Genomic DNA, 13544 nt, shown 5'->3' with positions numbered 1-13544 from the left:
AAATATGCGCGTGCAGGTATAGACAGACATGTGCGACTTTTGTTTGCATTGGCATAGCTGTGCATGTGAATGCGTATTGATCTTATTACTTTGTTTGCGTTTGTCTTGTGGCTTAAGAGGAAAAATCTATGCATATATGCGCCTTGCTCCCTCCTTGTAACATCCTTCAGGTTCGTGTGTGTCTTACCTTGTGTGATTAAGCACAGTATGTGTGTCTCCAGCCGGTGCTGCCGTGTATCCTTTATTTGACACAAATGTGTGTGCTCGTTTGTGTATTGATTTTTAGAAAAGTATGAATTAGCATCAGTCTCTCCTGATTTTCTGAATTTGGGTGTGTGAGAGCTATTATGGTAAGTAAGAGTGGTGGTGTATATTGTTTATATACATATGTTGGGTTTTTTGTTTTTGCCAGTGCCTTGTGTGTTAAAATGAATAGATTTCATAAAAATACTGTGCTTCTGCATACACGTGTGTAACAGACACGCCTCCGAGTGTGTGACCAGCAGGTGCTGCTGGGGAGCTTTGATGTAACTTAAAAGTGGGTATGTTATGTAGGCAATGTAACTTACCTCAGGTTAGGTGCGCTGTGTTTGTGTATGTGTGTAGTGTTGTCATTTTGTGAAGGTGATGCAAGTGCACGCTGGCCACATTCAACACCACGAGCATCTCACCGCCAGATGACCCGGTTGGTCCATATTTGCTAGTGCTTTTTGAATTATTCACGTCGTCGGGAAGCCACAACCAGAATGAAGATTTCATCTTCTAAGCAAATAAACTGCAGTGCAACTGGAGTTTAATCTTATTTCATTTCACATTAATTTTCCCTGTGGCACTAATGAAACAAATTTTTGATGGAAACATCTGTGTTTTTTTAGAATTGAAAACAGTTCCCAGTAGTCTTTGTAACTAGTGTATCAATATTCCGATTGTGATGACAGAAGTAATAGTATAATTCTGATTTGAATTAGGAATAAATTCACAATTAATAGTACGTGTATACATGATAGGGCTGGGCATCTCTCTGATAAAGACGTTTCAAACATGTCAGAATACCCAGGCTGCGATTAAAACGTTGATCTCTGAATTGTGAGGCATCATGCTCTAAAGCGCCAAATATTCTAGTTAGTAAGTGAATTCTGCAGTACAGGCCTGGATCAAGGCATGAGCTAAACCATCTAAATGTAAACTTTCAGTCTTTTAAAAACGTTTTTCCCCCACATTTCTGCTTTATATATCCCCCCCTATTTCCAACGTATTTCTTAGTTCCATATTGTTAAATATAATCTTAATAAACAATTAGGGTTTTCTCATTTTTCTATTACATTTCTCCGGCGAGCTCATATAAAGCCCCCAAAATATATAGGCAATTCCAAAGTAGCAGTTAGAAATCTCTTGCACTAACTTTTTTTTATTTTTTTTCAAAGTCCTGAAGGCCCCCATTGTACATCTTGTTTATTTCCGGTCTTCTGCCAAAATGCCTTGCGTGTGCAAAACTTCCTACCGGAGGCGAATTTGACACCATAGCACGACTACACACCATGCTTGTTTTGTTTAGATGCATACAGGAAGAAACTAAAAGAAAAATCCCATGAGAAAATACTCCGACATATTAATACCAAATGAGGGTGGTATACATAGACTACACAACTTTTATTGCAGATTGGATTGGATTACTTTATACATCCCGTATTTGGTAATTTTCATTGTGACAGTAGCAAGAGGGTGATTAGACAGAACAACAAAGCAAAAAGCACATAGTACAAAGCAAATCAAAGTAAATGGGATCATTAAGAATCACCAAATCAAATCATTAAGACAGAAAAGCAGCAAAAACACAAAAACGAGCAAGAGTGGACGGAGCTACCGCCGCCGGCTGCCACTTGAACGGCGCCATCTTGATTGCGGTAGCAAAAACGGATACAGACTCAAAAAGACGTTGTAAAGTTGGACAAAAACTGGAACCACACACAGGAAGTCTTCCACAAGATGGGGAACTTCTGCAGACTGTGACCGAGGTAGAGAATATGCAGAGTCACTCTTCCAAGCTTATCCGCACAGTTCCTAAGTAGTCTGGAGCTGAAGACAACAGTAGCAGAGTAGAACTCCTCGACTCCGTTTCCGGCCTGGTAAGCGCCGACAGCGTTGCTTCTTCTCCCGGCACTTTTGTCCAGCTCCGAATTTCCAGAGGCATTGAGGTGTTGCTCCTTCTGCTGCGTATTGTAACAGCTAGTCCCATGTGTATGACAGTGTAGGCATGGCTGAATGGTTCCAAAAAAGAAGTGGCAGAAAGAAGCCAGGCTAACAGAACAAAGAAAGTTGTAAAAACATCAAAGTAAAAAGGAATGTATTAAGAAATATTAAAATGTAATAAAAAAAGATAGAAGGGCTCTAAGACACGAAGAACATAAGTGGACAGAGCTACTGCCACTGGCTGCCGCGTAAATGGCGCCATCTTGGATTTTTAGATGACAATAATCCAACTGTTGTTCCCAAACACAGTTTTGAACTATTCCCAGATGGTCAAAACAATTGACAGCGTGTGGCAATGATAAACCTGGTCCCTTAGTTGCCCAGCAAAGTCCCTAACAAGTGGGAATTGATCTCATGCCTGCGCTGAAGTCAGGCGAGTGAACCACTACGCTATCAGCTGGCCCAATATAGTTCCTGATGTAAAATACCCAAACGCGATATAACGCTGCGAGGGCGATTTTGAAGGTGCGTCATACATCAGAAATTAGGGTACTTTGAGGTAGCCATATGTATGTAAATTAAAAATGGTGCTGTGACAAAGATCTAAATATCAATTAGCACAATATCCCAGTGGTCCCCTTTTGAGATAAGCGCTTCACATTAAATTGCTGGTGAAATTGCACCTGGAATGCATTCTGTATTACAAATGGTCAGCATACCGTTGTTGCATTTCAATCAGAAAAGACAGAGACCAAATAGTACATAGGTCAGGATCTCATGAATGTACAGCATCTCTAGTCAACAACCTATATCTTTTATATATCAAATATTAAATAATTACATGCAACAGCCTTCAAACATAAACGTTTCACACTGCACTGTGGTTAAGTTGGTGAACGAATAAATCACCATTTTTAGTGAGTTAGGTTAAGAGAGTACTTTCTGAAGAAAGGCAAAGAAACATCTAATTTGGTATAATTAGGAGATTTTCAGATGGTGGCGTGAATTGGGATTTTTTTCAATGCAAAAAGTGTGCCACAACGCAAAAAAACTTGAGAAACATTGCCTTAATTGATAATAACAGGCTGTTCGTAAAAGCAGGAGTAGCCTTAATTTAAATAGGCTTCAGATTACAGAGCTGTGTACATAGACAGAAATAATTTCATAATTGGCTGCTCGATGGAGGGTGGAAAATCCAGTCGTAAACAATCCTAATAATGTTTACTGGCTGACAATCAATGGGAAAATTTAGCTTTAACCGCTGAGAACCATCTTCAAAATGCTCACAAAAACATGTTTCTTTAATGTCTATTGAAATATTGGTGCCTTTTAATGCATAATTAAAGTGCAATTCTCATACCTCGCACCTTTTAATTCAACTGCAAATCATTAATCATACAAAAAGACATACATAAACAATCCAAAGTATATTTTCATGCCCGTGTTGCATTCAAGATGATTACCATTAACATTTACTTAACATTTAACCTGTAATACCTTGGTGTTTGAACCCCTTATAACATCGTAAAGCTTCAAATAGTCTGCTTTCATGTTCAGTCATATTTTCACGAATATCACCCCGGAAAGATGTTAATGGGTGTTCTCCTGCGCTCTGTTCGTCATCTTTGATCCTGTGGTTTTGATATGACAACGTGCCTGGAGACTAGTCTCCTTCCAGCTGCAAGAGTCTCAATCAACCTCAGAGAGGCAAGGAGAAGATCAAAGTCTTCCTTGGCATAAGGGAGCATGCGTTAGATTTCTCCTGGGCCAACACCACCTTGGGGTGCAAGTTATGCATAAAATATCTGTAATTCAATCCTAATTAAGACTCCAAGCACACCTGATACACTCCGTGGCAGATGGTGATCATAAAAAAAGTCATAATCTGTCTCTGTAGCATTTTAGAGCCGATTTTGTCGGCGTATTGCTGTGTTTATTAAAGTAGTAAAACTCAAAATGCTCATAATGGGTTTTATATCCAAACAGGCAGATATATTGGGGAAACTGCATAAGCCTTTCCTTTTTTTTTAAATAGACGAAAAAAAATGTTTTACTCCTTGTTTAAAAATGGACAAACTGCTGTAAACCATAGCATTGCCTTTCCATATGTGATCCCCGAACTCAGGTGTAGTCATCTAAAATTTTCTTAACACCTGGGTTGCATAGAGTTCAGATTGCTATTCGAATCTTGATGCTTTTTATTTTATTAATCAATGATCCTCTCTTTTATTTTGAGGCTATAGTTATATTAATCATAATTTTTAAATGATTAATCAATTTCAAAAGTAGTTGTTGATTAATTTGGTAATTCATTTTCACTTGATTTCTTGTTGCACCATTCCATTTGGAGTAAATTCTTCATCAATTGTTGCCTTGCTTGGAGCAATTTTTCTATTATTTTTTATGTTACAGCAGGAGAACTGCAGATTTTAAAAACGTGACACTAGATAAAAACATCTTAAATCAATGGTTGTTGTTGATTATTTTGGTAATATGGATTTAGTTCAACATCCTTTGGCGAACGACTATTCCAAACTAGAAATTAGGATCACTTGCCAAAATTTGAAACTCTAATTAATCATTTGTTCATTGTGGCAGACTGTCAAATTAACCCTAATCAACCAGATCCATTAATTTCTGTCTGACAATGTCAATTTAAACAAAATGTGTTCGTCTGATGATGTAGATTTGTGTCCATATGGACCGCATATTGAAATCCAAACTTCCACATTTACCAATTTCCTCGGATCGCTTTCCTTCTCATGCCACCTGTGTTCGTGGCTGACAAAGTTTGAGTAGCCGAGCTTGGTCCATCTGTGTTTTGGCCACAAGCCGGCACCGAGGCTCAGGCCGAACCAGCTGATTGTGACACACTTGACAGCCCGTCGAGGGCCACACAAGGGGGGTGCACTCGCGCATATGGTCGGTCCTTTGCTTCCAAGTTACCCTGGTAACAGTTCAACTCTAACTCCATAAGTTGGAAAAAATCAGACAGATTTATGACACGTTTCCCTTGGAATTTGGCGGGACCGCCAATTCCTGCTGTGGCTTTTTGTTAACTTGAAGATTAGCCCACACACAGAGGTGCAAAAATTAATCAGCAAATATTTGGATAATCGTTGGGTGACCTAGCTTGTTCAATTTGTGGGGCTGTTGGGAAATTTCAGCCCTTTAGCAGTGGATATTTCTGGAAAACTGTAAGGTGATCATTTTGTATGGTGACATCCTTACAAAGTTTGGAATGTGCGTGCAATATCCTCTCCATTTTTAGAAAAAGAATCTTGGTCTGGTCCTCTCAATGGATTTCCATGAGTTAATACGCATCCCTCCGTGCATTCTTTTGTATTGTAGTCTTTCCCCTTACTCCAAACACATTCCCTTGTCTTTCATGCTTTAGTTAAAGCAAATCTCTTAAAAGCCCGAATATCTCCATAGTCTTGCATTTATTCTTTGAGACGAGGTGTAGTACAGTAATCCCTCGAATATCGTGGTTAATGTAGACCAGAAATGGCCGCGATAATTGAAAATTTGCGGAGTAGCGTCATCTCTGTTATAACTACCTTTTTTTCAGTGCTAAGTTCTATTAGCAAGAGTGGCTTCCGCTTGCAAGTTTCAGCGTGCATTTTCACATTTTTATGAACTTAAAAAAAAAAAAAAACAACACAAACAAGTGATTTTGCGATAAGGGAAGTCATGATAATCCAGGGAGGTCTATACTAAGAAGTCGTAGCAAAAGTTTGCAAAATTTCACAATTTTGTGCTGTGTTTATTACGATTGCTTTTGAAAACAACTCTTGAAAACAACTAAATACTTCATGGGATTGTACTATTCATGAATATCATGTCACTTGACAGTAGTATTCGTTTTTTTATGCCATCCGCAAATATAATAGTAGGAATAGAGGATGGATGTCGTCAGAAAGTAGACTTGAAATAATCTTTTTCAACGTCAACAAAATGGCACCGTGACAAACTGTCAAAATAACTTATCGACCGTGAACATCAGTCCGTCTGCCTCTCATGACTTAAGTCTTCAAGGCAGCAAAAATGAATGTGCATGCGCTTCTGTGTAATTGAAAACATTTAGGCGTCGCACGTGATCAATGGTGCTTGCATCGTCTCACAATACCAAAGCTTCTTCTGAAATCTAGAAATTGCTTTAGTAAGCACATCAAACTAACTAGCTGACTAATCAACCAACTTTTGAGCTATATCAAGAAGTGGTATAATTCAAAATTCCCCAACAGTTGTCAAAAAGAGGAGAGTTTAGTTTAGAGAGCCTCCCTGGATTAACATTCCTGATTATTATTATTCTTTTTGTATGTTCCAATTCACTTACTTTGTTGTTTTCTATTATCTTCTGCGGCTAACCTAATTTTGATTTATATTAAATGACAAACTTAATGGAAGTCTGAGTTAAAAGACATCTGTCTAAAATCATCAAAACGTGCCCTCCTCCACTCTACCCATTTATTCATTCATCTTCTGGTAGAGCCTCTCCCAGATGATCTTAAAATTCCTTGTCATTTGGCTTCCATTAATTACGTTTTTTCTGTCGAACTCAAAACGTTAATCGTGAAATGTCCGTACGGCCTTGCAAATAAAACACCACGAACAAACATACCAACCAGTTATTCTCATTGGTGTGTTTATATTTTTCTGTGTTTAGACAGCTTATAAAGTTGATGGCAGTGCATGCTTCTGCATGCATCCACATCCATTTATACGTGGCAGTGCGGTTAAAGTGCCAGGAACTGTGCTTGGGCTGCACTTCATTAAAGTGCAACATCACTCTTAGGCACACACACACTTGCACACACACAAACATTGGGGGCACTTTATTTAGTGTGAGAGATAGGGAGGACAGACCTCAATGGATTCTGCTATTAATCTTTAATGAGCCTCGAGGCCAGAGTGGCTCCAGCTCGCTCGCCTGTCTCTCTTCTCCACATCGGAAACAAACAATGACTTATTCAAGGGAAAAATAGAAAATGGGTTGGCCACCGTCTCCAGCCCGAAGTCAGCTGGGTTATGCTCCAGCACCCCCTGTGACCCTGGTGAGGATAAGCGGTTCAAAGAATGAAAATAGAAAATGCTTCTCATACCTGCTCAGCTCCTCCAAACTCATCCATGAATCATTCACGGCTGTCCAGCCAATGCCTGTCTTTCAGTGACTGTTACCACGGAAGTCGCAATGGTCCACCTGGACAAATGTAGATGTCTCCTGCCCCTTTGACTTGGGCCACCTGTCAGTCAAACACCACCATATAAAATACATATCCTGTGCTATAAATGTGTATTTTTACAACAGCAACATTAGCCCAGAATAGGTCTAATAACGTCTTCAGAGAGAAAAATATTTTTCTACCCGATATTGCATTTTATATTTGACAGGAATTCTGGTTTACAGACAGTGAAACCATAACCCCAAATTATAACCTGATCGTTAACTGAACAAAAATCAGGTGTATTCTACATATGGATGTTGCTCAACGTCCGATTCAAGAGGGCTAGCTAGAATTGACTGAATTAAAATCCCTATTTTCACTATAACTGTGCATAACATTGTGTTAACATCCTATTATTGGGGTCCATTACATTGTATGGTCGCTCATCTAACCAATTGTACGTACGCTTTCGAAATGCCAAGTGCAACTGTCAGCGTGACGCCAGATCCTTGCCGATAGCATGTTTTGAAAGAAGGAAACGTTGGGAGCGTGCCACATTGAAAGCTCATCTTGTTTGCTTTTTCCTGGAAATAAAGCTCTCGCTCCCTGGTTTGCTCCCCAAGCCTATTAAACTAGGAGTCCATCTATCCCTTTGTTTCACAGTGTTCATGAATAATAATATCAAACTGTGAGCTTTCTGCATTCATAACCAAAATGCCCTTTGATGAATCCCTCTTCAGTAGATTGTCAGTTCTTGTAGGGATTGGTTGTAATATTCATGTTCCTGAAGACAAACTGAAAATCTTAAATGAAATTGGTGTGGTTTTGGCTTACTTTTCTGTAGCAGTCCCAAAGTAGCCGTTATATATTGCCAATATTATAACATAAATAACACTATGCATTTGTTGTAATAGTCGAAACAAAAACATGTATGGTGTAAAACAATTTTAATTTTGAAGAAAGGGAAACGGTTTATTCAAAAGGTCACCAAAAACATGAAGATAGCATAATGGTGAGAGTGTAGCAAGAGTAAAAACAAAAACAAAAAGTGATTTCTGGATAATTCTTTTTAGATAATCTCTCACAGTAGGCATGCACCCACGATGAAAATGTCAGACCCCTCCATGATTTCTAAGTGGGGGGGGACTTGCACTATATCAGGGTGTTCAGATACACTGTATATAGCTATTTTTCTTCCTGTTTTTAAATGGAAAGTTGGAAATACAGCGTTGAATCCCTGGTTGCCTAGCTATTGCGAATCTCCACTTGTTGCCTTCAGGAGAATGTCATCAGCGGGAGAGAACAGGGAAAGGGTAACTTTGAGGATAAAACGCGTCAATGGGCCACGTCGGCGGGCTCCCGCGAGTACCCCCACAAGTGTCATGGCTACCATGCGGCAGTGGCACAAGGCTCATTTTCATACTGATGAGGCTGATGCCCGTGTGTGTAGCCCTCTAATTTTAATGATCGCTTTAAAAAAAAAAAATCTTGCTCATTTCTGCTGCCAACCAGGCTCTGTTTGGAAGAGGCTGTGCTTTTGAGTAAATGTATGCTCCTTTGTGAGAGTACAGAGGTGTTAGTGAGCACTGACCTTAATGTGTGTTTTTAATACAAGTGCAGTGCAAAGTCACACTTTTTTTTTTACATTTTAGTGTCGTGTGTTGCATTGTGTGCTTTTCCTGCTACTACCCCGTGCAACACTTTAGAATGATCCAGTAAGACTGGTTGTTTTGGCCGAAAAATCTATTTATTTACTCTACACAATTTATTCCCCTTCACTGGCAATATTCTGAACTTTTTTCTTTGTTTCTGGCGTTGAGATTTCACTGATTTCTTCTTATATAAACTTGTTTTGTTCCCCAGCATTTTAAATGTGTGTGTGTGTGTATGTATATGTGTGTTTTTATTTATATATATATATATATATATATATATATATATATATATATATATATATATATATATATATATATATATATATATATATATATATATATATATATATATATATATATGTATATACGTGTGTGTTTATATACATGTATATATACATTATACATATATATATATACGTGTGTGTGTATATATGTATGTATATACACACAAATTGAAGAAAAGGTGAAGACAGTTTGGATAATGTATTAGGATATAGACATACATGTAACGTGAAGAAAATGTTGTGTTTGGCTTAGTCATTAAACACTTTTATTTGCTGCTTGGCTAGCATTTGGTCTGATTTTACAATTGTTCTCTTTTGTTTGGTGGTAGGAGGACGAGGCGAGAGAACAAGAAAATGGCCGCATCGAACCGGTAGGCCGAGCCGACACATGCTTGGACCCAACCGCCAGATCTCTCGAGTGAGTATCTAAAATTGCCTTGACATTTGCTAAAAACACTTGCACCTGAATACTAAAATTTATTCCATTGAATAAATATACACTTGTCCCAAAAAAGTTAGGAATATTGGTCCTTTGAATGAAATTCTTTCTTGTAATGAAAGATTGTGGCACATTTTCAGTTCGTAATGCAATTTCACCCATTGCCCAATATCGAGGGCTTATGAGTGGTTTAATGTATTATTTGGAGGCCAATACAAATCAACTCTTAGAAACTGGTCCAATATAGGAAAAGTCATTTTCAAGCTCGTCACTCCTGAGTGGGAGCAAAGCGCCACAGTCTCCCACACACTCATCCACTCCGCCAATGTTATTAGCAAGTGTGTCTGCTTGTGGGTCTCGTCGTTCCACTTTCATATGCAGGTATGCTCTTGCTATTATTATTACTGTTCCAATGCCTCTTGCTTGTCAACAAGGCAACCTGTTCAACCCCCCCACCCCGCCAACTAATCACAGTTATTGTCTCAAAGCGGCAAGGCAGCCGTATGATGTCTTGTAGCGCTCACCTGCAAATGCAAGCACTTGTTTTGCATCTTGTTATTGGAAAAGGCACGAATGGCTGACACCTACAGAGAAAAGATGGAATTTTGAAAAAACAACTACTTTGGGACATTTAAAAGTGACAAAAATTGGCATTTCTATGCAGAAGTGTTGGAGGTGTACTCAAAAGTATGAGGAGACGTGAGGTGTGAAGAATGAAACTGATCTGAAGAGTGATGTGAGGCCAGGAACAAAATTTACGGGAAGAAAATGTACAGTGTGGACAAAAGCATTGGGACACTAACAGGGATTGAAAAGGGAAATATGTTCAGGGTTAATGCTTAAGAGCAGGCAGAGAACTGGATTCGAACTGCTGATTGATTAATACATTCTTAAGCCTTTTGTCTAAATATACATTTAGATTGACCCGTTGCCTAAAAAGAATTCTGGTTTTGTAATTAAAACGTGCGCTGACAGGGCCCCAAATTTTGAACCCATCCAACTTTGGTTCACGGTCGATTGGTCGGCGATCTTTTGGTTGCCGGTCTTTTGGTCGCCCGGAAGGTAAGTCTTAATTACCATTTAAATTGTTGCTCAAATTCCCTAATTACAAACTGTGAATTACTATTTAGTCATACTTAATGCCCTAGTCATTATTAGGCTAAAGAAAAGCTCAAAATTTCCCGGACTTTTATTGTTTTTTGTTGGAGAACTTGCTAAGACCCTGACGGACGTAGCTTCTTAAAGGGACAACGCATGTACATACAAACTCTTATACACTCACACGTCGGCTCAGTGAAACTGCTCATGGCCATTGTTGGCTTTTATTGATGCGTAGACCGTGTTGTTTTACCTTGTTTTGTCGTCAGCCTTTTGGTCGGCGGCCTTTTGGTCACCGGTCTTTTGGTCGCCGGTCTTTTGGTCGCCGGTCTTTTGGTCGCCCGTTGTCGCGGTCGGAGCGACCAAAAGACCGCGACCAAAAGACCGGCGACCAATCGACCGCACACGGGTTCAATAATGAGAAAAATTGGAAGAGTTTCTTCCAAAGGCCGAAAATTACTTTTGTCACACATTGCATTTATTTTAAGGCTTGTGTTTCTCACATTTTCACAGGTTTTTCCACTCTAGATTTTTATTTTCCCCATTCATTTTGATTCATAAAGATTTCTTCTTTTTTCCCTTCTGCTCACATGGTGTCCCCTAACACAGAGACATAATCAATGTGGTGGAAGTGACAAACGACGGTGGTCCCCTGGGAATCCACGTGGTGCCTTTCAGTGGCAGAGATCGCAGGTAAAATAAAATAAAAAAGACAACTAAATATAAACAAAGAATCCCATCCAGACAGGAAGAACTGGCTTTCAAAACCCTTGCACCAACTTGTTTTAAAGTTGTTCAGTGTTAATAAATCAAAAATAGCTAGACATTTACATGGTAACTGGCCCCATATAGGCAACCATTTTAAAGCATTTCACAGGTTTTTCAAAACCAAATCTAATTATAATATTTGTACACCAAACTAAACTAAATATAATACTTTAATTTTCATTTGGGAAAAAAAGTTCATTTCTTTTTGTCTTCTATAATTAGAATAATCAGACGTACAGCACTAGTTAAATATCCTAATTGACAAGTACACTCATCAATGGCCAACTTAGTTAACACTGAAAGTCTTTTTTTGAAAAGTGGCTTTTGTCATTTAATTGTAAATAAAAAAATTAAAAAAAACTTAAAGAACAAACAAACCCAATTGTTTACAAAAAAGAAGTCTTTCTTGAAACTAAAATTTTGCAACAAAAAATGTTCACCATGACAATGATACGAGTACAGTATTCCTTGATGGGATTGGAAATCACGTGCTTCCATAACAAACAGTAACAATATATTTTGGGCCCGGAGCATGTCGTTTTATCGCCCACATGTCACCATTCATTGATGCGGTAACACTCATCTGCATCGTGAAGCCATTTGTCTGTTCGCCGCCATCCATCATTGCACATTGACGCCTGCAGGTGACCGTCGTATATCTGCGGGCCTCCCGTCACGTTTTCTCTGCGGGATTCAAAGGATACAATGAGCACAGCTGGAGGAAGGCCAGAACGGCACTATGCGGAATTTCGCATCTGGCTTGAATATACCCAGACAGGCGGAGGAGCCAACATAAAACGCTGTGACGGAAAACTTTGTCCGGGTAGCGATGGTATCGCTATTCTTCACGGTCTGACTCAATCATGCTAAAAGCATACTTGTAACATACTTTTCCCTTAATTGGAAAAATGTGTGGGCAGGCGTTATTCTAAGATTACGCTTTCATCAAGCGAAGTAGAGGCCCTTCTCCCGGCAAATTACATTGTGTTCCCACTCAAATCCAATCAGCGGGAATGTTTCTGAACTCTTCTGCCCTCCTGAACTCTGGCACCTCCGCCGTAATTACATTCTCGTTCCTATTGAATTAGAAGCTAAGGCCGGTGTTAAACTCTACAATTTACTCAATATACAGAGGTGCTGTGCTTTCAGATGGGGTGGGAAAAAAAGCTTATCAGAAGGTTGGTTGACGACTATTGGGGTTTCTTAAATCTTTTTCCCACAAGTTCCCTTTTTGGCTCTGTAATCCGCCATTCCCTTTTTAGGTGAAGTTAGCCTCTCACCCTTAAAACAGTTTGCCGGATTACAAGCGTGGCGGCTTAGTGGTTCATGTTGTCACAGTGTGAAAGACAAACCTTAGGTTGGCTGCCAAAAATAGTCTTTATGGTGGAAGCTGTTAAAAAGGTCAGAGTTTTTTCTGATAAATTAAATTATTGATGATTATTTGGTTCTACCAAGGAGTTCACTTTTTGGATAAGCCAGATATATTTTGACGTTTCTTTCCTTTCTGATCCAGAGTGATTGATTTATCTATTTACGTTAATGGCCTTCACACCTGTTGTCAGAGGTCCTGGAAAAAAGCCACATTTCAAGGCCTTGATTTCCCCTATGAAAGTCAGGACAAGTCACATTTATTCATAAAGACATTAATCACATTAAGTTTTCTTCTGGATTCTCAGACCCACATTCAATGTTAAGTAACTTGTAGTAAATAAGTAATTAATGAATAGAAAATGTATTGATTTAGAAAAATGTTGCTGCCAGTTATGTCGTTTATTTGATGGATTTGTTAGCATTTAGTCTTTTACAAACATGAAATCTGCAGACAAACACCGCAAAGATTTCCAATTGGAAAAAAACACACTTTGTTTGCAGTAAACATGGTAGTCAACAAAGTCCAAAGAAAACATAAGTAATAACACTTTCAAAACTATTATTTGTTTTC

The 13544-nt window shown here is 38.8% G+C and overlaps 1 protein-coding gene across 8 annotated transcripts in view; it reads left to right on the top strand.

Annotated features, from left to right (window-relative positions):
* pard3ab (par-3 family cell polarity regulator alpha, b) overlaps positions 1-13544 on the top strand; it is a 115610-nt gene that overhangs the window by 40207 nt on the left and 61859 nt on the right. For all 8 annotated transcript variants that reach the window (XR_013304145.1, XR_013304146.1, XR_013304147.1 and 5 more), the window contains exons 6-7: positions 9627-9715; positions 11444-11527. Coding sequence is in view for 5 of the 8 variants with exons in the window: in XM_077614727.1 (XP_077470853.1) it covers positions 9627-9715; positions 11444-11527 (173 nt within the window). In the remaining 3 variants the exon portion in view is untranslated. The remainder of the gene's footprint in view (positions 1-9626; positions 9716-11443; positions 11528-13544) is intronic.

Source organism: Stigmatopora argus, chromosome 12 (assembly GCF_051989625.1).
Source record: "Stigmatopora argus isolate UIUO_Sarg chromosome 12, RoL_Sarg_1.0, whole genome shotgun sequence".
NCBI lineage: Eukaryota > Metazoa > Chordata > Actinopteri > Syngnathiformes > Syngnathidae > Stigmatopora > Stigmatopora argus.
Note: the sequence above shows the minus strand (reverse complement) of the source record. Positions and strands in the feature narration are given on the sequence as shown.